General features: G+C 45.6%; 2 protein-coding genes across 2 annotated transcripts in view; one reads left to right on the forward strand and one right to left on the reverse strand.

Moving 5' to 3' along the window:
* The window catches only part of GDAP1L1 (ganglioside induced differentiation associated protein 1 like 1), a 95,263-nt gene extending 84,461 nt beyond the window's left edge, over window positions 1–10,802 (forward strand). The window contains exon 7 of the mRNA XM_044298309.1: window positions 8,498–10,802. Within this exon, the coding sequence (XP_044154244.1) occupies window positions 8,498–8,841 (344 nt within the window). The 3' untranslated portion in view covers window positions 8,842–10,802. The remainder of the gene's footprint in view (window positions 1–8,497) is intronic.
* Window positions 10,803–22,844: 12,042 nt separating this feature from the next.
* FITM2 (fat storage inducing transmembrane protein 2) lies at window positions 22,845–25,675 on the reverse strand. The gene is made up of 2 exons (XM_044298658.1): window positions 25,454–25,675; window positions 22,845–24,037 (listed from the first exon to the last, which is right to left on the reverse strand). Exons 1-2 carry the CDS (start codon window positions 25,624–25,626, stop codon window positions 23,428–23,430), a joined length of 783 nt encoding a protein of 260 aa, XP_044154593.1. The 5' UTR covers window positions 25,627–25,675; the 3' UTR covers window positions 22,845–23,427.
* Window positions 25,676–27,002: the final 1,327 nt, after the last annotated feature.

Here is a 27,002-nt window from a genome sequence, read left to right on the forward strand (position 1 = left end):
GTTGCTAATCCGTGCCCTATAGGTACGTAGATGCACAGTCAAAAACAAAATTGAGGTCAGGATCAGATACGAGCAGTAGTCAACATCAACACACAATAAATAGGAGCCAGAAACTGTGTGCACATCAGGAAGACTTAGTGAACACTGGGCTAGATTTAAATGGAAGACCTTGAAGATCTCATCAGAAGAGAAGATATCATGTTTCCTTGCAGCAGAGCCAGAACCAGAAAGAGTAACTCTGCGTTCACACCTGAGCGTACGGGATGGAGCGCTCTGTATGCGCGATTGTATGCGCGTTTACAATCGCGGCTCCGGAACAAGCGAACGCCCATTGTCGCGCGTTCCCGGAAGTCTATGTACGGGAACGCGCGACAAGCCGCCCCAAAGAAGCTCCTGTACTTCTTGGGGCGTCGGGCATTTTACCCGATCGTACACGCTGTAAAACGCTCAGATGAGAACCATTCCCATAGGGAATCATTGGCTCTTGCCTGTTGAGCGTTTTACAGCGTGTAGGAACGCGCTGTAAAACGCTCAGGTCTGAACCCAGCCTTAAACATTGTCTAACTGTTGCATTTGTTCACATCATACAGTGTTTAAAAGGAATGGGTCATCAGAAAATGACCTATTGCTTACATCACATTTTTATGTTAAAAAAGTTTATATTTTTTTATTATTGTTTTCATTTTTCATGGCACTCTCTGAAAAAATCATGAAGTTTTTCACACTGACCACTAGGCCTAATAATATGTCGAAGACTTCCTGTGTACTGTACAGGTAAATTCTCAGTAGCCATCACATTATCATCATAGACAGATGATTACAATGACAGTTATCAGCTCTGTAATAAATAACACATGACCCACCATTCACAATAGGTGATATCACAGCTTATCTACTCCCTCCTGACCTCTGCACAGGTCACAGAGCATGCCTAGAAAACTCTCCCATAGAAGTCAATGAGGTCTGCTCTTGTCCTTTGTATCTATGGCGCATGTGGCTGCTCTGAAAGAACAGGAAGTCTTGACATATTTTAGGTCTAGAAACCAGTGTGAATGATTTAAAAAAAATTTTTTAAATATAGATAGGGCATAACAAAGTAATAAGGAAAATTCTAAAAAGTCTATAAAAATTGATTTAAGCTATAGGTCATTTTCTGATGACACATACAGAAAAGTTCTGTACAAAGTGAACGCCCCCCCATAGCTTAAATCAATGTATTGAGTAGCACAAGGACTATTTTAATTAACAAACCTAACCCGGCCCAAAAATAAAAAACAATCAATAATCTCCTTCATTTCCTGTTCATTATTACTTAGTGAAAGCACGGTCACTGAGAGCAGAAAGTAAACCAGCACGTAATATGAAAACCACTGACGGCTGAAATGAACCCCACTGATTTTCCTAAGGGCCAGATTGTGATGGCTAGTCAGTTGCATCATATCATCTCCAAAAGTACAGGTCTTGTGGGGTGTTCCTGGCATGCAGTAGTGAGTACTTACCACGTGAGGCACAAAAGCTCATCATTCCAGTCCAGTCCCTCAGAAGAGCCACTATAGCATAAATTGCTGAAAAAGTTAAAGGGGTTGTCCGCCATTTTAAAATTGATGGCCTGTTCTTAGAATAGTCCATCAATATAAAAATCTCAGACAGCTGGCGCATAGAAAGGTGTCAGGACATACAGTCCAGTTTTCTGAATATGGGGCATCGTATTTGCAGACCTTTCAGAGTGCCAGTGTTGACCCCTGTTCACTGCCAAAGGCACCTACAATGGGCACATGAGCATAGGAACTGGAGGAATGAAAGAAGGTGACCTGATGTGATGAATCATGTTTGAAAGAGAAGGCATTAGGACGTAGTATGGGAATGCATCACTGCAAACCAAGAACATTGTTGCAGACCACGTACACCGCATCATGACAATGGTAGTCCATAATGGCAGTGGCTTCTTTCAGTGAAATAATGCTCCCTGCTACATCTCAATCCAAGCCATCTGTGGGATGTACCAGAAAAACAGGTCCGATCCATGGATGTCCAGGTCTTTAAAGGATTTGCTGCTAATGTATTTTTACCCAGTAACATAGGACCCCCATCAGAGATCTTGAGGAGTCTATGCCATAATGGGTTAGAGCTGATTTGGTGGCACAATGGTAACCTCCACATGATTAGGCTTTAATGTTATGGCTGATCGGTGTATACTGTAAATCTTACCCATGGCCAGAACAAGTACTAAGCCTTGGAATGGGGCCTCAGTTCTCCATGACCACCATCAGCAGTAAGTCCCTTGTGTATTTTCCTCCTAAAGGCTTTGAGATCCATATCCTTTCCTTGCCCAGCTCACTTAGTTACTCCATCATTCCTCCCCATTTTAACTGTCCCTCATTTGTCGGGGTTCCTTACAAAAGTTTCCCCTTGATACCACATGTGGATTGGATATTATTGAGAACGAACGGTTCGTTCCCAAGAACTGTTTGATGTGTCAGCTCATGTAAAGGAGCCTTTATGCTTGATTTGATTTTACCTTCCCCCATGTTAGGGTCCATTCACACGTCCGCAAAATGGGTCCGCATCCGTTCCGCAATTTTGCAGAACAGGTGCGGACCTATTCATTTTCAATGGGGCCGGAATGTGCTGTCCGCATCCGCATTTGCGGATGCGCACTTCCGTTCCGCAAAAAAATAGAACATGTCCTATTCTTGTCCGCAATTGCGGACAAGAAAAGGCATTTTCTACGAGAGTAGTGTGAATGGACTGTAGGAAGGAAAATGAATAATTGATGTGACCTTTTCTGAGTCTCATTAGGATCCATTTTTCCAACTAATAATTGCTGCATAATGCTTGGTTATCATATATAGAGAGATCTACCTTTTAAAGGGAAACTCCATCATTGACTCATCCCTCAGTTAAATTTTGAGTAACATAGCACATGTTTTACTTATCCATATTTGCTTTTGGGAAATTACTTTAAGGAAAAATTCTAGAAAATTTTCAGTCCAACTTAAAGGGTTTTTCCGAGATACTGATATTGATGGTCTATACAGCTAATCACATTCTTGCCAATAGTCTCTAATTGTTAGAGACAGTTCCAGCAAATTTGGTCTATTCTAGGCTGAAAATAGGTGGGTCTTATGTAAGTCCCAGGTGTTGGTATTTATATGATTGTGGGGGTGCATTGTGTCGGATCACCACTGATCAAATACCAATACAAAGGGTAATTGATTAATATGATGAACCTGGAAAAGCTATTGTAAGAGCTGCGGGAGAGTAAGGATCCCTGCCAGGTATCCTGACACATTTCCTCACTATAAATGGTTCCTCAGAAGACGATACAGGAACAGCACACATAAATTATGTACAAAGTAACACAATAGATACAAAAGATGAAAAAAAAGAAAAGTAAGGACCCCACCATGGTAAGCAGTCCCAGCTCAAAAATAATCAATTTAATTGGTCAGGGTAGATACCCTGGAAAGTGCCCTTGTCGCCAGAATTGGATATGTCCTCTGGAGACGTCCAGGTGTAAGTGTGCTGTATTGGTTCGTTGAATGTAGTTATCCTATATACAGTTCCATACTGAGGTCACCAAGCTTGTACGATTGGGTGATAGGTCCCTAACAGCAATCCAGATAGTGGTGCAGTAGGAACCCCCAGATACTGGTTGTCCCGGACAACAATAGAGGCCCAAAGAGCATATCAAAACAGACTAGTATATCCCGAAACCTGTCCCCATGTGCTGGGGGAGGGTTCGAGGGGGTTAGATATAATATCCTAAGATATGTAGATGGTGAAAGACTTAGAAAGCTTATGATACTGGGGCTAAACAGATTGGTCATAATGGAAGGTACGTTCTATTGACCAGTCATCAAAATTTTGGTGAAACCCATTGTCAGGTGCCAATAGATAATGTGGTGCATATACCGCAACGAAGAAAGGAACCCTCCACATCCTTCCAAAGTACAGGGTTTCTTGATATTGCAAACCCTTAGTTCTAGTATTGAATTTTACCAGACCAGTGTAACAAGTAAGTACTTGGATCTCAGTGGTGTAATAGAGCGGTCAACAAGGACTCAAAGTGTGGGACCAAGGCAATGTGGGGAGCAGAAGAAATGACCCCCCAGTAGTGTGAGATGGATTCCGATGGTGATCCTTCCCGCCTTAGTGGTCTGCCTGCTGAACACTCTCCTCCACATATGTAGTGGAAGTTAAAGACCTATCCTGAGGATACAACATCAGTATCAAAATCTCAGACAACCTCTTTAATGCATTTAAATCATGATTAGTACCCATGATTTGAACATTGTCAAAAGACATGGACACTTGTAGTCAATTAAGCACTCTAGCACCCATACATCATCAACCAGGACCCCGGTCAGACCCCCAGACCTCAGGATCCAAGGCTTGATCACTGTACACAGACTTTAGGTCCCACTATGCTAAATCAATTCTCTAGACAGCCTGGGGGTCTGTGAGTTTCTTCTTTTCTTCTCCCTGACATGGTGGCAGAGTAGGTGTGTACAACCCCAATTCCAAAAAGTTGGAACGCTGTGTAAAATGTAAATAAAACCAGAATGCAAAGATTTGCAAATGTCATGAATCCATATTTTATTCACAGTAGAACATAGCACACATATCAGATGTTGAATTAAGTCATTTACAACTTGATGACAGCAACCTATTTAAAAAATTTGGGACAGAGCAAAAGGCTGGAAAAGTAAGTGGTGCTAATAAAAAACAGCTGAAGATGTAATTTGCAACTTAGGCTACTTTCACGCTCACGTTTTGGGTGGATCTGTCATGGATCTGCAAAAACAGATCCGTTACGATAATATAACCGCATGCATCCAACATAACGGATCGGTCTGTATTATCTGTAACATAGCCAAGAAGGATCCGTCGTGAACTCCATTCAGGGCCGGTGCAAGGATTTTTGCCAACACAAGCGAAGCTACATTTTGGCGCCCCCCCTCGCAGCTCACCTGCGAGGGGGGGCACCCACCTAAGGTCAGACCAGCAATCAGACCCCCAATGTTAGTTAGACCTCAGATCAGACCCCCATGTCAGCCATCAGCCCCCCATGTAAGCCATCATGCCGCCATGTCAGCCATCAGCCCCCCATGTCAGCCGTCAGCCCCCCATGTAAGCCATCATGCCCCCATGTAAGCCATCATGCCCCCCATGTCACATTTCTCCCCCTCCATGTCAAATCACCCCCCTATGTCACATCAGCCCTCCATGTCACATTTTTCCGCCCTCCTCCAGGGTGCGCCCTAAGGCAGCCGCTTGGTCTGCCTTATGGTAGCACCGGCCCAGAAGCCATGTCCTGACAACTCAGGAGGAGAGGGACCATCCAGCTTGTTATCAGCACACAGTTCAAAAGCCTGCACCTATCATTTTATGAGGTTGCATTAGTGGCTATGGCGTGGGCAGCTTACACATCTGTTCAATGCTGAACAGTATATAGAGGTTTTAGAACAACATATGCTACCATCCAGACAAAGTCTCTTTCAGGGACGGCCTTGCATCCTACTGCAGCCATCACTGCAGCATGGTTTTCCAGAAGAAGATTACGGGCGCTGCAGCACATTTGGGTGTCATGAAATGAAAAATCCAGCAAAAACCCAGGACTGCTGAGCAGCTAGAACCCTACTTCGGACAAGAATGGAACGATATTCCTGTTCCAAAACTCCAGCAATTGGTCTCCTCACTTCCCAGATGTTTACGGACTGTTGTTAAAAGAAGAGGGGATGCTACACGATGGTAGACATGGCCCTGTCCCAATTTTTTTGACATGTGTTGCTGCCATCAAGTTCTAAATGAGTTAATTTTTTTCATGAAATGGTAAAATCTCTCACTTTCAGCATCTGATATGTGTTCTATCATCTATTGTGAATAAAATATGGATCTATGAAACTTCCAAATCATTGTATTCTGGTTTCATTTACATTTTACACAGCGTCCCAACTTTTTGGTATTGCGCTGTATGTAGGCAGGTATCTATGTAGGTATGTATGTACTTTGTCAATTAAATGTGTGTCTTCTTCTCCAGGGGCATACACAGATCTCATAGAGTCCCATAGCAAAACGTAATATGGACCCACCCTCCTCACCAAAATTTCCCAGTATGCATGCATCAAACACTCCCAGGTGATGAGTAACGCAAAGTGCAACTACCTAGACTTCTGTCAAATGTACCATCTTTTTTTATTAAGTAGAAGACATTTTTCATAATAAAAAATGACAGAAAAAGTGAAATAAGTGCTTTCTAAATATAGCGGTCAATCTGAACATCATATTCCTCAGTATATTTATGGCAGGCAACTGTCCTAAATACATTGAATCTCCTTCATTAATTCACACAGTCTGTTATAAAGCAAGCTGCAGCCACCACTAGGGGGAGCTCAGTGCATAGCATTTTATACAGTGGCCAATGAATAGATTGACTGCTATGGAGATGCTGGAGATAGCAGTCGGCTCTGTTTCATGAGGTCCATAGAATTTGACCTTGCCCGTCATATCTATTACTCTGTTCTTTTTTTTATCTCTTCCTGTATTATTAATGTACATTCCTATTTGTGCTTTCCAACATGCCACCCACTGCAGGATATACCGGATACTTATGCAATGGATGTAGCGGGGTTAAATTTGCCATTTAAAGGGGTATTCCCATCTTGAGCATTTGTGGCCATATTCATCCCATAGATTCTTCATCACAGTTCTGTGATTCAAAATGGCCGCCATGAGAATGAGGAGAAGAACCAAGCCATGCTGGTCGCTACATGGTACAAGCCTCTCAGATCGGCACATTCATTAAAGGGGAGGTGTCACCCAGAATTTTTTTCTGCCAGTTATAACCAAATAGTTGTACATATCTTTTATTTCAAATCTGTTTTCATTTTCTGATTGTAGATATTTATTATTCCATTCCCTGAACATGATTATGGGGGCGGCCATCTTGCCTGAGCTGTTCTTAACAGCACAATGAGCCATAGACTGGAGGGGACTTGTTGACTTTTGTGGGAGCTTTGTATAGGCATGTGACCTGTGCAGAAGTCAGGAGGGAGTAGATAAGCTGTGACATCGCCTATTGTGAATGTTAGATCCGGTGTTATCTATGTATAGGTGATGTCTGTCATTCTAATCCAGCCTTTCATGATAAGCTGGTAACTGCAGTAAAGTGATCTGTACAGATCAAGAAGTGGTGGCTAGTGGTGGCCAGTGCAAAAACTGTAGGTTTTAGGGTTCTTTAAAAATATGTTTAACATAAAAACTTGTTTTAAACAATAGGTCATTTTATGTTCCTTTCACATCTAAATTAGAAATTTAGCTTTTTGCTATTTGGAATCTAACAAACGTGCAACTTAACAGCTTAGGCTACTCTCACACAGCTTAGGCTACTCTCACACAGCTTAGGCTACTCTCACACAGCTTAGGCTACTCTCACACTCGCAGTTGTGCGGATCCGTCATGGGCGGATTCACTCAGACAATACAACCGTCTGCATCAGTTTAGAACGGATCAGTTTGTATTATTTTTAACATAGCCAAGACGGATCCGTCTTGAACACCATTGAAAGTCAATGGAGAACGGATCCGTTTTCTATTGTGCCAGATTGTGTCATAGAAAACGGATCCGTCCCCACGCAAGCAGCGTTTTGGTGTCCGCCTCCAAACCGGAATGGAGACTGAACTGATGCAAACTGATACATTCTGAGCAGATCCTTTTCCATTTAGAACGCATTAGGGCAAAGCTGATCTGTTTTGGACCATTTGTGAGAGCTGTGAACGGATCTCGCAAACGGAAATCCAAAACGCCAGTGTGAAAGCCTTAGCTGTATGTGCCTTCTCAGGTCCCAGAATGTGCTGCCCTCTGGGGTAAGGGAACTGACAAAATTCAGACTGATGAGCGAAGTTATGAAAAATTAGATTCAGCTGCTTTGCCAAATTTCACAAAGAAATTCACTTTGTGATGGATTACTTTGTCACGAAGCGCATTTCTTTGTAAGTAGTGGGTGCCATGACAGGGAACAGCGATCTCGTCGCCTCCCGTCACTGTACCCCTCATATGCTGCATTCATCGCTGATAGCGCCATCTGAGATTAGCATTGAGGGCTTTCAGGGGTTAATCCTGTAAAAAAAATAATACTCACCTTATCCATTTGATTGCGTAGAGGCGGCTGCGGCCATCTTGATTAATTGGCACCATACACCATGGCTGGCGTGGTGACGTCAGACGTCTCCACGCATGAGATTTTGCGCAGTATTTTTAATTAAGATGGCTGCAGTGGCCTCTTCGCAAGCAAATTGATTTTTTTTTTGTTTTTACCACCATTTCAGGGAAAATTGATTCATTACCACAAAGCACGTGGAAATTCAGCTTTAAATTCTTCCTGAAATTCGGATCGAATTCCACTTCGGATACTTCGATTCGCTCGACACTAGATGTGAACAGAAAAGAAAACATTGTGCAGTCATCACAAATAATGATTTTGTTTCTGGTTTAGGCCGAAAATGTGAGCTCTGGCTTTGTGGGAACACATTCACCTTAGCCGACATTCTTCTGGGAGCCACGTTACATCGCCTCAAGTTCCTAGGACTTTCCAAAAAACACTGGGAAGATGGGAGCAGACCAAACTTACAGTCCTACTTTGAGAGAATACAGAAGCGCTATGCATTCCGGAGAGTACTGGGAGACATCCACACCACTCTCCTGTCAGCCGTTTTACCCAACGCATTCCGCCTTGTCAAACGGAAACCGCCATCTTTCTTCGGGGCATCTTTCCTTATGGGGTCACTGGGAGGGATGGGGTATTTTGCCTACTGGTATCTAAAGAAGAAATACATCTAATGACTAGCGTGTCTTAGTTTGATGTCTCTTGTGCTATGTGTTATAATTCAGCCGAATACCAGAAACTGGAACGATCGTCGCCATGAAATATCCTTAACGCTAATGTTAACATTCCATGATAGAGAACACGTAGACCTTATATCCCAACACAACTACTATATCTGCAAAGGACTTTTGTAGAAAACAAAAAATTCTAGACTGTTGCAGTATTAATAGATAAAGGGCGCAATCACAAACTGCCTAAATTTGCTCCTACAGAAACAGCGCTATACCTGTCCACAGGTGGTGTCTGGTATTGCAGCTTTATTAAAGGGGTCGTGTCACCTGGGACACTGGTGGCATATCGCTGAGACGCGCACCTACTGTATCACTAGAACGGGACCCCAAAAGCGAACAATGCGCAGCGTGCTCTCCATTCACTTCTATGGGAATGTCCGAAAATAGCCAAACGAGTGCGCTCTGCTATTTTCAGAAGTCCCATAGAAGTGAATGGAGAGCGCATCGCACACACTCGTCCACCTCTCCATTCACCTTTATGGGACCGCTGGAAATAGCCACCCCAGCACTCCCATAGCAGTGAATGGTGGGTGGTCACGCTTGCACAGTTCACTTTGTTTGTTCACTTTGGGAGCCCCATTCTAGAGATAGGTGCCCCCCGCACCCACAGCTATCAGAAAGCTGGTGGCATATCTTAGTGATATGACATCAATCTCTCAGATGAGACAATCCCTCTAAAGTGAATATGGCTGAGCTGCAATACCAGTCACAACCTGTGGACAGGAGTGGCACTGTTTTTTGATAACTAATACATAAGCATCTTAATTGAGACATGTCAGAAGATAATATCCATGGGGATTCCTAAGTCAAGAACTGTTAAAATCAAGGGCTGCAGTGCTGTCTACTGCCCTTTTGTCTTCATTTCCAGCTGATGGCTGCCTCCTCAAAATGACAAATCAAGGAACCGCCATCTCGTGAGACCCCCCTCTCCTAAGCAGGATGCACAGTGCGACAAGGCACATTGGGTAAAGTATAGTGAAGCCGTGGGTCAGAGGTTGTGGTATAGAGGGTGCCCATTCTGACCCTACGGGCCTGGGGTCTCAGCTCATGGACCGTCCTGGCCAATAACCTCTTCTAACACTTCTCAATGAAACATGGAAGATGATGGACGTACCCTTATAACAATTTGTGACCAAGATCTCCGACATCTTTGTGGCAGAGAGAATCAAATTGTGATGAAATGACATTTCTTCTTCGTCGGATCATTGAAATCTTTGTTTATAGTCTCCTTTAATCTAATTTCCTGTATTTAAAGGGATTATCCAACCCGTTTAATGGCCCCCCTAATTTCTGGGCCCCTCATATGAATTATACTTACCCCGCACCCCGTCACCTGCGTCGTTCCTGATCCCCGCATGACTTCTGCTGCAACTTCCTGTCTCCCGGGGAGGGGTGAGAGGAGAGCCCCCCCTAGCGTCACCGGTGATACTAGGGAGGATCGTCCAAGTTACGGCCTGCTATTGGCTGCCGCCAAACACCCCCCCCCGCGGGTGCCAGGGTAAGTATAACCTTCATGAGGGGCCCAGGCATTAGGGGTGTCATTATAGGGGTTGGATAACTTTCATGTACACTATTTGGGGCGAGGTGGAGCTAAATGGCTGCCATTTTTAGGCCCAGATGAGTTTTCTTGAAGAGGACCTGTCATCTTTCCTAATGTGTGTTTAGTAACTACTTCATTCACCATGTAATTACAATTCTGGAGCATCAATTCTTATGACTGTATGATGTGCCATTCCTGTATTATTCCTGCTACAAGTCATGAATGAATTACTAGAAGTTTGCAATGAAGATCCAGATGGGTGTTACCAGTTAGGTGATGTTGGGGAGGTGCCCTGCACAGTCTGTAACTGGCAGCACTGATTCAGTGTCAGACTGTGCAGGGTCACGCCTCCAGCTGGTAACACCCACCTGGACCTTCATTGCAATTCATTTACAACTTCTAACATGAATAATAAAGGAATGGCACATCTTAGAGCCATATGAATAGATGTTCCTGAATTGTTGTCACATGGGGGATTCACATGTCAGCAAGTTTTTTGCGACCCGCAAAACACGGACACAGCATTTTGCGGACCGGACATCGCCGGCACTATAAGAGAAATGCCTTTTCTTGTCCGTGGCTGCTGACAAGAATAGGACATGTTCTATTTTTTTGCAGGGTCGCAGAACGGAAGTGCAGATGCGGACACAGACAAGAAAAGGCATTTCTATTATAGTGCCGGCCATGTGCGGACCGCAAAACAGTTGCGGACGTGTGAATGGAGCCTCAAGGAGAGAAGATGTGACAGGTCCTCTTTAATACATATTAAGACGGTCTCGTAGAACAATTGGCCTTCTCCTTAGCAACCAATCAGCTTTCATTTTCTATACAGACATAAAACATGGATTCTGGTTGGTTGCTATGGGTAACCAGTAGTGTTGGTCTAGCACCAAAGTACAGAGCACCCGAGCACAATGGAAGAACCCGAGCATTAAACCAGGCACCCCCTGCTCTGAAGAGGGGAGGGTGTCGGGACTCTAGTTTGGCTTAGGAGTCCCTGCTCTGACTCCATATATAGCTATGTACACATGGAGTCAGTGCTTGGGGACACCCAGTGTATTTAAATCTAATTTAGCCTCTATTTTTTAAAAGCTTCTGGCGGGATTTGAACTCACAACCTTCTACATTATAGTCAAGAATCTTAACCACTACGTTATAGAGCTGCATGGCCAATTATTTAAAAAAAATATGAGACTTCTGCTGTATAGGAATACTTACCGTATATACTCGAGTATAAGACGAGTTTTTGGGCACATATTTTTGTGCTCAAACAGCCCCCTCGTCTTATACTCGAGTCTATCTTACTTTGTCTTTGCTCCGGTAATAGCAGGCAGTGCGGGGGGCGGCGCTCACTCACTGACGTCACGCGCCTGCGCCGCCTAGTGGGAGCAGGCGCGTGACGTCAGTGAGTGAGCGCCGCTCCCCGCACTGCCTGCTATTACCGGAGCAACGATAAAGTAAGATATCCAAAGAATACTGATAAATAAAGAATACTGATAAATATACTTTATAAATATACTGCTTATACTTTATAAATATACTGCTGTGGGTGTCGGGGAGGGGGATCTGTGGATGGCACTGTAGGGGGATCTGTGGATGGCAGTGCCATCCACAGATCCCCCTACAGTGCCATCCACAGATCCCCCCTCCCCTAAACAGTGCCATCCTGGCACTGTTTAGGGGAGGGGGGATCTGTGGATGGCACTGTTTAGGGGGGATCTGTGGATGGCACTGTTTAGGGGGGAGATCTGTGGATGGCTCCCTGTATTTAATGCAGAGTGTGTGTGTATATAATGCACACACTCTGCATTAAATACAGGGAGTCAGAGTCAGACTCCCATCAATCTGAGTCACCCTCTTGCAGATGTGTGTATATAATGTAGAGTGTGTGCATTATATACACATACACTCTGCATTATAGCTGCATTTCCCACCCTAGTCTTATACTCGAGTCACTAATTTTTCCAATTTTTTTGGGTAAAATTAGGGGCCTCAGCTTATACTCGGGTCGGCTTATACTCGAGTATATACGGTACTAGTAGTAAGTATTACTATACAGCAAAAGTCTCATATTTAGTTTTTTTGGTAACTGGCCATGCAGCTCTATAGTGTAGTGGTTAACATTCTTGGCTGTAGTGTAGAAGGCTGCAAGTTCGAATCCTGCCAGAAACTTTTCAGAAATGGAGGCTAAATTTGATTTAAATACATTGACTCAAGCACGTGCGATATTCGGCCGAGCATGCTCGCCCAACACTAGTAACCAGGCCGTTTTCTTCCCTGACATAGCAGTTGGTGACACCATTATATATGTGGCACTTGTGAAATTGTTGAGGTAGAGGGCCTAATTTATCAAAACTGTGGCAACCAAGCTTTCATTTCTAGAACTATAATGAAAATCTGAATTTCCTATTTGTGACAGGCTGGTTTTGACAGAGTTTTTATTAATGAGGCCTACATACAAAATGGTGGCCTCCAGTGTCTGTGTGCGTGTGTGTATGTGACAGGTTCACTTGAAGTAGAAAATCGTTCAGAAAGCGACCAAATAAATAGTAATAATAAATAATTATGACCAAAACGTATTAAAAAGAAGCCATTTTCTCTGTAAACCCTCGATTTCTTCCTACTTTTAAAGTGATGAGCACAGAATAAAAGTCCCTCCGTACAAACCGCTGGAGACACAGGAATGACGTTGTCTTAATGCATTTCTTATGTTTTTATTACAATTTTTCTGTTTTTGAGAATGTGCCAGGTTTCGCCTTCATCCATCTGATGCCTTTTAAAGCAGCACTCTTTACATTAAAGGGGTTGTCCGAGTGTTTAATACAGATTACCCATTTTCCTACCCCCACGATCAGCTGTTTGAAGAAGCTGAGGCCCTCCGGTAAGCACGCCGGCCTCCTCGCAGCTTAAAAAGCACAGCGCTGTCCATTAGATAGTGGCTGTACTTGGTATTGCAGCTCGACCCCATTCACTTAAATGGCCTAGGAGGAGGCTGTGGGACTCTCTTCAAACAGCTGATCGGCAGGGGTGCTGGGAGTCGGACCCCCACCCATCAGATATTAATGATCCATCCTGAGGATATGTCATTATGAGACTGGTGTGGGTCCGACTCCCGACAGCTAATCACCTGTATGAAGAGGCCGCAGTGCTCCATGATCACTTAGGGCTCTTCCTAGGCCAGTGACGTCCCGTTCATTGGTCACATGGCCTAGGCGCAGCTCCGTCCCATTCAAGTGAATGGGGCTGAGCTGCAATACCAAGTACAGCCACTATCTAATGGACAGCGCTGTGCTTGGTGAGATGCGAGGAATTGTGGGTGCCAGGAGTCAGACCCCTGACGATCTCATATTGATGACCTATCCTTTAAACACTCAGACAACCCCTTTAAGCCATTGTCACATTCACATTTTATGTGTTATGTTATGTTTTTTTTTTTTACCACATTGACAATGAATAGGCCCATCTCATGTGGAGGTCCGTGGTCTCCATCTTAGTGTACGGCCATCATCATCATTAGTTACAGGGTTCAAAACTTTCTTGTGCCTTTTGTATGTCAGAAATAGCAACTTACGTTCTACGACAAGAAAGTGTTGAGGAACTTCAATAAACTTTTGGTGGGAAAATGGTAGAAGTTTATTTCAAAGGCTTATTCATTTCTTTCACTGCAGCTGACCTTCTGTATTTGCATCAGGTCTCCAACCTGTCAATCTCCAGCTGTTGCAAAACTACAACTCCCATGATGCTGGGACCACCGCAGCCTGTTAGGGCAAGCTGGGATTTGTAGATTTGCAAAAGCTGGCAAAAAAAAAACAAAAGCCGGACCACTAGAGTACTGCCAGTTTGCTCAGGCTCCGACACCATAATAGACTCCAAAGATCCAGCAGAAGACAACCCCATCTGGAGGAGACTCTGGAGCCAATCAGTTGTCACGAGGGTCTATTTCTCATGGAGGAACAGCACAAGGCAGCGTTCTAAGAAAACGTGCTCCAGAATTTTATTTCATGGGGAATAAAAGAATTAGCGATGTCAGGGGTGATGACAGCTACTTTTTCATGTTTTATATTAATAAAGGTTAATCACTGTATAACGAAAAGTTCTACTATATTTTATGCTTGCTGTCAGTGAATGGAAACACCTTTGAGTGAATACTTGTATATTCCTAAGGCCTCATGCACACGACCGTTGTTTGCTTCCGCGTCCACTGTGCTGTGAGTCAGTGCAGTCTGGTCCATGTTGGTTAGCTTGCAGGGGATACCTTATAGACTGAAAACAACTGCAGCAAACCCTCAGCTGTGACGTGTCAGGTCTACACATTTTCAACAAGAATTTTCCTACTGACGATCAGCAAAGTTCTTGAAAAGTTGCAGAGCTCTTCAAAATACTGTGAATTTTTTACTCTGTGTAGAATAGAAAACATTTGTTGCCGCTTGGAAACAGTCAACAAGCAGGCTTATTGCTTTATTTGAATTGTGACTCATATGGATTCCAAAAATAAATAAATCACAGGCTACTTTCACACTTGCGGCAGCCTTTTCCGGCAGGCTGTTCCTGCAGGGGAACAGCCTGACGGATCCGTGCTACCGCAAGTCCACCATGCTGCTGGAAGTCCACTCTAGCCCCATTCACTATAAGGCCCCTTTCACACGGGCGAGTTTTCCGTGCGGGTGGGATGCGTGAGGTGAACGCATTGCACCCGCACTGAATCCTGACCCATTCATTTCTATGGGGCTGTGCACATGAGCGGTGATTTTCACGCATCACTTGTGCGTTGAGTGAAAATCGCAGCATGCTCTATATTGTCCGATTTCCACGCGACGCAGGCCCCATAGAAGTGAATGGGAAGCGTGAAAATCGCATAGCATCCGCAAGCAAGTACGGATGCGGTGCGATTTTCACGCACGGTTGCTAGGAGACGATCGGGATGGAGACCCGATCATTATTATTTTCCCTTATAACATGGTTATAAGGAAAAATAATAGCATTCTGAATACAGAATGCATAGTCAAACAGCGCTAGAGGGGTTAAAAAATAAATAAAAAATAATTTAACTCACCTTAGTCCACTTGATCGCGAAGCCGGCATCTCCTTGTGTCTCCACTGCGCTGAACAGGACCTGGGGTGAGCTGCTGTATTAAATACCGGTTAAGGACCTTTGATGACGTCACTCCGGTCATCACATGGTACGTCACATTATCTTTTAGCATGGTGATTCACCATGGTAAAAGACCGTGTGATGACCGGAGTGACGTCATCAAAGGTCCTTAACCGGTATTTAATGCCGCAGCTCACCCCAGGTCCTGTTCAGCGCAGAGGAGACATAAGGAGATGCCGGCTTCGCGATCAAGTGGACTAAGGTGAGTTAAATTATTATTATTATTTTTTTTTAACCCCTCTAGCGCTGTTTTACTATGCATTCTGTATTCAGAATGCTATTATTTTCCCTTATAACCATGTTATAAGGGAAAATAATACAATCTTCAGAACATCAATCCCAAGCTTCTGTGAAGAAGTTCGGGTTTGGGTACCAAACATGCGCGATTTTTCTCACGCGAGTGCAACGCATGACAATGTTTTGCACTCGCGCGGAAAAATCGTGCATTTTCCCGCAACGCACCCGGTTCTTATCCGGGCAAAAAAACTGATGCCCATGTGAAAGAGGCCTAAGGCCCCTTTCACACGAGCGAGTTTTCCGCGCGGGTGCAATGCGTGACGTGAACGCATAGCACCCGCACTGAATCCTGACCCATTCATTTCAATGTGTACATGAGCATTGTTTTTCACGCATCAGTTCTACGTTGCGTGAAAATCGCAGCATGTTCTATATTCGCAAGCAAGTGCGGGTGCGATGCGTTTTTCACTGATGGTTGCTAAGAGATGTTGTTTGTAAACCTTCAGTTTTTATCACGCTCGTGAAAAACGCATCAAAACGCATTGCACCCGCGCGGAAAAAACTGAACGCAATCGCAAACAAAACTGACTGAACGTGCTTGCAAAGTAGTGCGAGTTTCACTGAACGCACCCTGAACGCATCCGGACCTAATCCGTCACTCTCGTGTGAAAGAGGCCTAATAGAGGCAGGTCTAAGGTTCGTCCGCAGCTCGACAAATATGCCGACAGGCGGCCGGACAAAAACGGCAGCGTGCTGTAGTTTTATTCCGGCAGCCTCTCACCATGTTTGCCGTACTTCGGCCGGACCTCCGGCCCGCCATCATTATAGTAAATGGGGCCGGAGCGGACCTCTGGCGGCACGCTGGACTTGCGGTAGCACCGCAAGTGTGAAAGTAGCCTAAAATTACCACATGAATGTTACAGGGACAAGAGATCCGTCAACGGCAGTAAAGTTACTTTTTTTTACCCATTGCACATAATAAAAACTAAACTAAAAACAGCAAAAAAAGACAATAAATATGTATTATAGAGACATGTTTTGTATGAAGAATTTATTTACTCCACTCTTTGGACAAGTTATTGTGTATACAGTACATATACCCACAACAGTACATATACCCACAACTCTGCGTCCAATGAACCCATAGATACTAGAAGGCACGTGATATACGCTGGCTCGTGCAAATCACAAGGTATGGCATAAACCAGATCTGCAGGGGTTAATACTGTAGGTCACTGGCATAAATGTGTTAATTGCACTAAATACAATAAAGCAAAACAGAGCACTATATGGTTAATAGACTAAACCGCTCCTACAACGAAGGCTGTCTCATTTGCATCCACCCACCATTTCCAAGCCATTTACATGTATTTGAAGCCCCCTCCGCTCCACCAGACACACCCATAAATATACATAAGCCCCGCCGATCAGCTGTTTGAGAAGGCACTGCTGCTTCTGCGAGCACCGCCGCCTTCTCCCTGCTCACCAAGCACAGCGCCGTATGTTGTATAGTGGCTGTTCCTGGTATCGCAGCTCAGTCCCATTCACTTCAATGGGGCTGAGCTGTGCCTAGGCCACGTGACCGATAAACGTCATGTCAAAACTGTGAGAAGGCCGCGGCGCTACTGTGAGCGTTGCTGCCTTCTCGAACAGCGGGATCCTGAGTGTCGGCCCCCGCGATCAGATACCGATGACCTATCCGGAGAATAAGTCATTAGTATTAAAATCTAGGAATACCCTTTAAACACACCAGACCCGGGGGGGCAGTTGGCGGGGCATGACTCGAGGAAGCTCTGTGTGGTATTCTCCGAGTCCCTGTGTCATGCATCGCTACATAAGCATTAGGCTACCTGCACACCTTGCGGATTATGCAATTTTTTTTCACGTGGATTTTCATGCGGAAAAATAGCGTAATACCGTACCAGCAAAGTGAAAAAGATTAGATAAATCTCACATACCCTGCTTTTTTTTTTCCACGCGGACACTGACCGGCCGTGCAGATTTAGAAATTCGAAGCAAGTTAATTGTTTGTGCAGAGACAAAATGTTTAAGGCCACATTCAAACAACTGCTGTGCCTGTTCTCCGGCCCACAAAACATAAATCCGCAGAACACGGGTCCTCATGGCGATGCGGGGTGCACACAGCCACACCGATGTGCACATAGCCTTACGTGGGTCTCTAGACAAAAATGCTACAAAAACAGTTACAGATAAGCTTACTTTATTGTACCCAAGTTCAGATCTAGAAAGGTCTCTTTCAGTCCCTGAAAAAATTAGTGTTCTATGTCAAATAAAACAAAAGATAACAAGCCTTTACTCTAGCATCTGATCATCTAGAAATTCTGATAGTCCAGCACTGACTGGCTCTAAAGGAGAACAGTCATATTTTCATAAAAAAAATATCAATTTTAGCATATGTTACTGCTGCAGCATTATGCATAACGCAATCTTTAGTTTCTTCACTTACCACTGTTTTCCCCTCAGTTACGGCTTGAATCCTACATTATGAGGATCTTCTAAGATGGCTCCTCTGCCAGTTCTCTGAGGCCAAAACTGCTGTCCCTCGGGTCACATACACACTTGCTATAGCCAGCAGCTTCCTGACAGCCAATCAGATTGGATTACTGAGAGACACGCCTCCCCACTCTGAAGCCTAATGCAGGCATGCAGTGTGAAGGACCGCCCCTCTGTCTTCCTGTCCGGAGACAGATGAGCCATAGCAATGGTCTTTTAAGGGACAGGGGACATTAATGAAAGCTGATATTATAAGGTAATTACAGATCTTTTGACAGACTTTGGCCTCATGCACACGACCGTTGTGTGCACCCGTGGCCGTTGTGCCGTTTTCCGTTTTTTTCTGCGGCTCCATTGACTTTCAATGGGGCCGTAGAAAACTCGGCTTGTGCACCGTTTTTACACCGCGCCCGTGACCCGTGTTTCGAGGCCGTGAAAAAAATATAACCTGTCCTATTTTTTTCACGGCCAACGGTTCACGGGCCCATTCAAGTCAATGGGTCCGTGAAAATCACGGATGCACACAAGATTGTCATCCGTGTCCGTGATCCGTGTCCGTGATCCGTGTCCGTTTTTTCCTATCATTTCAATGGCAAACTTGACTTAGATTTTATTTTCATCTTTCATGTCCGTGGATCCTCCAAAAATCACGGCAGACCCACAGAAGAAAAAACGGGCACGGATCACGGTACAACGGAACCACGTTTTGCGGGACGTTAAAAAATACGTTCGTGTGCATGAGGCCTAACTCAGGTATACATGCCTAGCTCTAATAAACTAGCAAATAAAAAAAATATGACCGTTATCCTTTAAGACCAGTGCATCTTTAGGCCTCATGCACACAACTGTTTCAGTTTTGCAGTTCGCAAAATACAGATAACGTCTGTGTGCAGTCCACATTTTTATCAGTCAATTAATAGAAATAGCTATTCTTGTCCACAAAATGGACAAAAATATGGCATGTTCTGTCATCTGTAGGACGGATATACGGATGTGTACAGCACACGGACAACATCGGTGTGCTATCCATTCTTTTGCGGGCTCATGGAAACGAATGAGTCCATGTGCGATCCACAAAAAATATGGATCAGATGCAAAGCAAAAAATTACGGTTGTGTGCATGAGGCCTTAGACCAGGGATCAGCAACCTCCGGCACTCCAGCTGTGGTGAAACTACGACTCCCAGCATGCTCCATTCAATTCTCTGGGAGTTCTGAGAACAGCCAAGGAGGTGTGCATGCTGGGAGTTGTAGTTTCGCCACAGCTGGAGTGCCGAAGGTTGCTGATCCATGCCTTAGACTGTTGTGAAACTACAACTCCCAGCATGCTAGAGAGACTCACGTTAGAGACCACAGCTTTAGAAATCCCAGGTGTCAGGCTATCAGAGATGACGAAGTGACATAAAAATATAGAAAACTTTAAAGGCTAAAGAACCTTCAGAAAGAAAGTCAGGGCTTTCCATAAAACCAGCTATTATACTGGAAACAAGTGCTGGAACTATCTGGATGAAAGGGATCACACGGTATATAACGGTACACACACACATTATACACTATTGTCCACATTCTTACAGTAGGATAGTGGTCTAGTGTTATCTCATGGTCAGCGCTCATATGTTGGTTTTGCAGTGTTTTTTTTTTTTGTGTGTCTGTAATTACTATATAAAATACACAGAAATTACACAACACTACAAAAATGAAAAAACAAGTACAAAACCAGCCCCTTAGATGAGAGGTATATATACCCTAAAAAGGAGACCCCTAAGGCTTCATTCACACGTCCGTGATGACATCAGTCACAAGATGGTCAGTGATTCATCCCACGCATCGGACTTACAGTGTGCGTCAGGGAGAGTATCCGTTCTGACCTCCCAGCACTGACGAGTCGCATAGCATTAGGCCTCATGCACGTGACCGTTCCGTTTTTTGCGGTCTGAAAAATGCGGATCCCCAAAAAACGGAAGCCGCCCGTGTGCCTTCCGCAATTTGCGGAACGGAACGGGCGGCCCATTGTAGAAATGCCTATTCTTAAAAAACGGACAAGTATAGGACAGGCTATATTTTTTTGCGGGGCCTCGGAACGGTGCAACGGATGCGGACAGCACACTGAGTGCTGTCTGCATTTTTTGCGGCCCCACTGAAGTGAATGGGTCCGCACCCGAGCCGCAAAAACTGAGGCTCGGGTACGGACCCGAAAAACGGTTGTGTGCATGAGGCCTTACACTGATTTATGATGCTATGTAACCCTTAGAGGTCTGGAATGTATTGGATAACACTGACAGCATTATGTCAGTGTTATCCAATACATTCCAGACCTCTTAAAGGGAACCTGTCACCTCCCAAAACCATCACAAGCCACCAGCAGTACCTGCGTGTAGCCAGCAGCGCGTTTCTGATGATGCCTTTCTTCCTGAAGGCAGATGCAGCAAAAGTACTGAAAACGTTCCTTTATCCCCCGCCGGCGCGCTTCTCCACAATGCTTGAAGTCAAGGGGGCAGCGGCCTCCTTGCTTCAAGTCACGGTAACCACGCCCCCTTTGCTGTGACTGACAGCGCTTATGCAGAGAGTTCGTCAAAGCCAGCCAAACTGCCAGCTGTCAGTCACTCTGAAGGGGGCGTGGTAACCTTGACTTAAAGCAAGGAGGCCGCTGCCCACTTGACTTCAGGTATGTGTGTAGACTAGCGCACCGGGCAGGGGATAAAACAACGTTTTCAGTACTTTTGCTGCATCTGCCTTCAGGAAGAAAGGCATGATCAGAAACACGCTGCTGGCTACACGCAGGTACTGCTGGCGGCTTGGGATGGTTTTGGGCGGTGACAGGTTCCCTTTAAGGGTTACATAGCATCATAAATCAGTATAATACCATGCGACTCGTCAGTGCTCTGGAGTTCAGGACTGGAACTGCCGCGTACTCACGCTGTGAGTCCGGAGCGCGGCACTCGCTTGTCTGAAAGGGGCCTAACCCATTACACACCGATCACTAGAATGAAGATAGAGAAGCGCTCCCTCTCTCTACTGCAGGAGACGGAGTCGAGACAGGTCCATGGACTTTCTACTGAGCCCGTCTCCTGCAGTGAGGAGAGAGAGTGCGCTATGCGAGTGCTTCCGTCTCAGCACTCCGACCACTATTGCTCGAAACCTCTGATGTTGCTATGAAAGTTGGGTGGCCCTTTAAATCATATTTAGGAGTCTAAAAAGAACTCCCCAGGTGCATTTACCCCAACAGTACACCAATGATCTGCACTGGGGGCTACAGCATTAATAAAATAATCTACAAACATGCTCTGTGTGGAGGCTTTCTTTGGCGCTGCCCTCTCCCTGGCCGTGTGGTAAGGTTACGATTCTAACACTGCTCGAGGAGCACAGAGTGCCCCCATAGTCCATTGTGCGTGGCAGAACAGGCATTAAATATTCTACAAATAAAAAAAAAAGGGGGTCAGTCGGCACATCCCAATGCGTAGGTGCGCGTTGCTGTGGCTGAAAACACAAAGTAAAAAATACAGTGCAACAGCTCTCTGAAAACCAAATAAAGTACAAAAAAATATTTTAATGCTATGCTAATTATGTAAATGAGAGATTCTTGGCAAATACGTTTTGTACAAAATGATTTGGGCCCGTCTGCTCTCTGTAAGACGGGAACCTAACACTAAATCCTACCTGTTATGTGCCATGACGGCTACCATACAATTCAGGGAGTGTAGGTTCCACATGCATGCTGGGCCCACCTTAATTTTTGTCATCTTTGGTGCCAAAATGGCCTCTATTAAATCCAACATGCATGCCGGGCCCACTCCACACCTCTCCTGGTGCCAAATGGCCACCAACGAATGCAATGAGAGTCCATCCTATACCTCTTCTGGTGCCAAATGGCTTCCAGCGAGTGAGAGCAGGCTAAGCTATATACTCACACTAAGGCCGAATGCACACGACCGTTGTGTGCATCCGTGGCCGCTGTGCCGTTTTCCGTTTTTTTTTGCGGACCCATTGACTTTCAATGGGTCCGTGGAAAAATCGGAAAATGCACCGTTTGGCAGCCGCATCCGTGATCCGTGTTTCCTGGCCGTGAAAAAAATAAGACCTGTCCTATTTTTTTCACGGCCAACGGTTCACGGACCCATTCAAGTCAATGGGTCCGTGAAAAAACACGGATGCACACAAGATTGTCATCCGTGTCCGTGATCCGTGTCCGTTTTTTCCTATCATTTCAATGGCAAACTTGACTTTGATTTTTTTTTCATTTTTCATGTCCGTGGATCCTCCAAAAATCAAGGAAGACCCACGGACGAAAAAACGGTAACGGATCACGGACCTACGGACCCCGTTTTTGCGGTCCGTGGTATCCCGGCCTGGCATCCTGCTGACAGCAGGAGCGCAAGGAGTCATTGGTTGCTATGACGCCGTGCGCTTCATGCCGCCGCTGCACTACAGTAATACACTGGTATGATCTATACGAGTGTATTACTGTAGTGCAGCGGTGGCATGAAGCGCACGGCGTCATAGCAACCAATGACTCCGTGCGCTCCTGCTGTCAGCAGGATGCCAGGCCGGGATACCACGGACCGCTCACGTCCGTGTTCCACGGCCGTGTGCATTCGGCCTAGTTATGGGGCAGACGGGCCGGTCGGGAGTGCACGACTGAAGTGTCAGCTGCACCTCCGGTATTTGCCAAGCATCTCTAATTTACATAATAAGCATTAGAATACTTTTTTTGTACTTTATTTGGTTTGCAGAGTTCTGTTGCATTGTATTTTTACATTAAATATTCTAGGCTGGTCTCTGTAAACTGTATGGCCAATATGGCAGATAAAAGAGCATTTCCTCCTAAAAAAAAAAAAAAAGTTACAATAATAAATCACTGCCATTTTCTGAGTGATATCTGTTTCTGGGAAAGCTACAGTAGATGACATCCAATATGTCCACCATTACAGCTCCCACCCAGCTTTCTATGGTCTCCTCCTGAGCCTGGCAAACATTGGTAGATGTAATACTGGCAATTCGAGTCACCCAGCTTTCCCAGAAACAGATAATAAGTAGAGATTTTTTTTATTTTTATTTTTTTAGGGGCATGCTCCTGGTACTACCTGCCATTATTTACTGTAGCCTCTTTTCCCCTCTTTGGCAGCAGATCTTGGAGGGAGTCCAGGGGAATATGGCGTCAGGTACCACCGCCTGTAAGTGACGTACCACCCCAAAATTCCAAAACTAGTTCCCAGGAGTTTTTGGAAGAAGTTGTGAAAATAAATGGCGGTACAAAAAAACATAAAAACCCAGACAAAAACCAGGAACGCCAGGGACAAAGTCAGGGCATTGATGAGATGCTTCTGCCAGGACTTCTCAAAACGGACAATGTGGACAACGGCGGTTTCTTCCAGGATCATCAGGGTGCAGTACGGCAACAGGAAGGAATGGCCGGATATGTCAAACCCATCCCAGAAGCCTCCGCTGGTGACACACGAGCGTTTATCCGTGTGCTCCGGTCTGATCTCCGGCACCATGGAGGAGTTGTAACACGTGCCAGTGTAGTTCTCAATCATCATGAAGAACTGGGTGCAGGTAAACCAGACCATGGTCCCTACCAGGAGGGCGCTCAGCCTGCGGAAAACTGTGCCCAGGCTTCTCGTAGCGACATAGCTGGTCAAGGCGATGAAAGGCAAAAGGGAGAGGAATGTCCACCCCCAGGAGACCTTGACAAAATACCTACAGGAAAGCAAAGACAGAACATATGTCAGCAGACATCAAAGTGGCAAAAGTATGGTGGGGGGGGGGGGGGGGGGTCACCTGTGGCCGGGAACATATTGTGGGCACTGACTGTGGCTGGCAAAGTTATGAGGGACACTGACTGTAGAGGGCTGATTGTGGCTGGCAACACTATGGGGGCAATGACTTTGGCAGGCACTGTTATGGCAGGGTGCTGCCTGTGGCTGACATTATGGGGGCACTCTTATGGCAGGGTGCTGCCTGTGGCTGACATTATGGGGGCACTCTTATGGCAGGGTGCTGCCTGTGGCTGACATTATGGGGGCCCTCTTATGGCAGGGTGCTGCCTGTGGCTGACATTATGGGGGCACTCTTATGGCAGGGTGCTGCCTGTGGCTGACATTATGGGGGCACTCTTATGGCAGGGTGCTGCCTGTGGCTGACATTATGGGGGCACTCTTATGGCAGGGTGCTGCCTGTGGCTGACATTATAGGGGCACTGTTATGGCAGGGTGCTGCCTGTGGCTGACATTATAGGGGCACTGTTATGGCAGGGTGCTGCCTGTGGCTGACATTATAGGGGCACTGTTATGGCAGGGTGCTGCCTGTGGCTGACATTATAGGGGCACTGTTATGGCAGGGTGCTGCCTGTGGCTGGCATTATGGAGGCACTCTTATGGCAGGGTGCTGCCTGTGGCTGACATTATGGGGGCACTCTTATGGCAGGGTGCTGCCTGTGGCTGACATTATGGGGGCACTCTTATGGCAGGGTGCTGCCTGTGGCTGACATTATGGGGGCACTCTTATGGCAGGGTGCTGCCTGTGGCTGACATTATAGGGGCACTGTTATGGCAGGGTGCTGCCTGTGGCTGACATTATAGGGGCACTGTTATGGCAGGGTGCTGCCTGTGGCTGACATTATAGGGGCACTGTTATGGCAGGGTGCTGCCTGTGGCTGGCATTATGGAGGCACTCTTATGGCAGGGTGCTGCCTGTGGCTGACATTATGGGGGCACTCTTATGGCAGGGTGCTGCCTGTGGCTGACATTATGGGGGCACTCTTATGGCAGGGTGCTGCCTGTGGCTGACATTATAGGGGCACTCTTATGGCAGGGTGCTGCCTGTGGCTGACATTATAGGGGCACTGTTATGGCAGGGTGCTGCCTGTGGCTGGCATTATGGAGGCACTCTTATGGCAGGGTGCTGCCTGTGGCTGACATTATGGGGGCACTCTTATGGCAGGGTGCTGCCTTTGGCGAACTCCCACCTTTATCATCTCTCAGGACGTGTAACTTCTATGGACACCACTTATTTGAAGTCTAGCAGTACCGACTGCAGAAAGCAGGGGGAGCCCTGCACATCACACAATACAATGACAAGTCTTTGACCTGCTCAGGCCCCGCCCCCTTCACTCACACATTCAGGACGTTCTTCTTGTTATTGAAGTAAGAGTCCGGCAGCGGCCATTGCTCCTTCACCAGCGAGCCGAGCAGCGAGATGCCCGCCAGTCCCCATACCGCGTGTCTGCGGAACTTCTCGTTGAAACAATTTTTCCGTATCCATAAAGCGAAAGCCTCCAAGTGCTCCATGCTAAGTCCAGGCCGCCGTCTGTCACAAAGCACGTGACTCCTTCCGCCAATCACGAGCCGGCGAATCCAGGGCGAGTTGGTATATTAAAACATGGCGCTGCCTGACTCGCCGTGTGTCGATTTTTTTTTTCCTTCTGGAAATAAGCTTTATTAACTCATGACAAATAATACAATGTAATAAATGACCCAATGTGAATGATGGAGCACGTTACTGTACAAAGTGTAAGACAAAGCACATGAGGCGGTTGTTTCTATGGCATACTTGGCAACTTGTGAGAAGAGATAACAGGGAGGCGAGAGCACAATGTGGTGCTTGCAGCAGCTGCGCGGCCACTTAGTCTACTTTCACACAAGGGTTAAGATTTTCCAGTATTGAGATCCGTCATAGGGTCTCAATACCAGAGAAAAACGCTTCCATTTTGACCCCATTCATTGTGAATGTAGACAAAACGTAGCAGAACGGAATGCTCCAAAATGCATTCCGTTCCATTCGGTTGCGTTCTCATACCGGAGAGCAAACTGCTGCTTGCTGCGGTTTGCTTTCCGTCAAGGGATGTGGAGCAAGACGGATCCGTTATGACCCACAATCCAAGTCAATGGGGACGGATCCATTTTCTCTGACACAAAAGAAAACGGATCCGTCCCCCATTGACGGATTCATGACGGATCCGTCTTGGCTATGTTACAGATAAATCACCAACAGTAATACACACATATAATGTAAATTCAATCTTTATTGTTTAAAAAGCAAAAATAAATACATATTCAAGCAAAAATCCATATAATGGTAGCAGTACAGGACAATACTGTGATAAGTATACGTGCACCATCCCTCCAATGACAGTAACTCTTATGGTATGTTATGCACAGTCAGGTAAGGCTACTTTCACACTTGCGGCAGTGTGATCAAGCGAGCAGTTCCGTCATCGGAACTGCCCGCCGGATCTGCCACTGACTGAAAGCATTTGTGAGACGGATCCGGATGCAGATCTGTATTTTAAATGCCGGCACTAATACATTCCTATGGGGAAAAATGCCGGATCCGGCTTTCAGGCAAGTATTCAGTTTTTTTCGCCGGAGATAAAACCGTAGCATGCTGTGGTTTTCTCTTTTGCCTGATCAGTCAAAACGACTGAACTGAAGACATCCTGATGCATCCTGAAGGGATTACTCTCCATTCAGAATGCATGGGGATCTGCCTGATCAGTTCTTTTCCGGTATAGAGCTCTTGTGGCGGAACTCTATGCCGGAAAAGAAAAACGCCAGTGTGAAAGTACCCTAAAATATTATAAGCCGCAATTATAATACAAATATTGTGTAACAGACACATATGCAAGTATTAGTGGCTCAAATGTCTCATAACTTGACCTCATGAC

This window comes from Bufo gargarizans, chromosome 6 (genome assembly GCF_014858855.1).
Source record: "Bufo gargarizans isolate SCDJY-AF-19 chromosome 6, ASM1485885v1, whole genome shotgun sequence".
Classification (NCBI taxonomy): domain Eukaryota; kingdom Metazoa; phylum Chordata; class Amphibia; order Anura; family Bufonidae; genus Bufo; species Bufo gargarizans.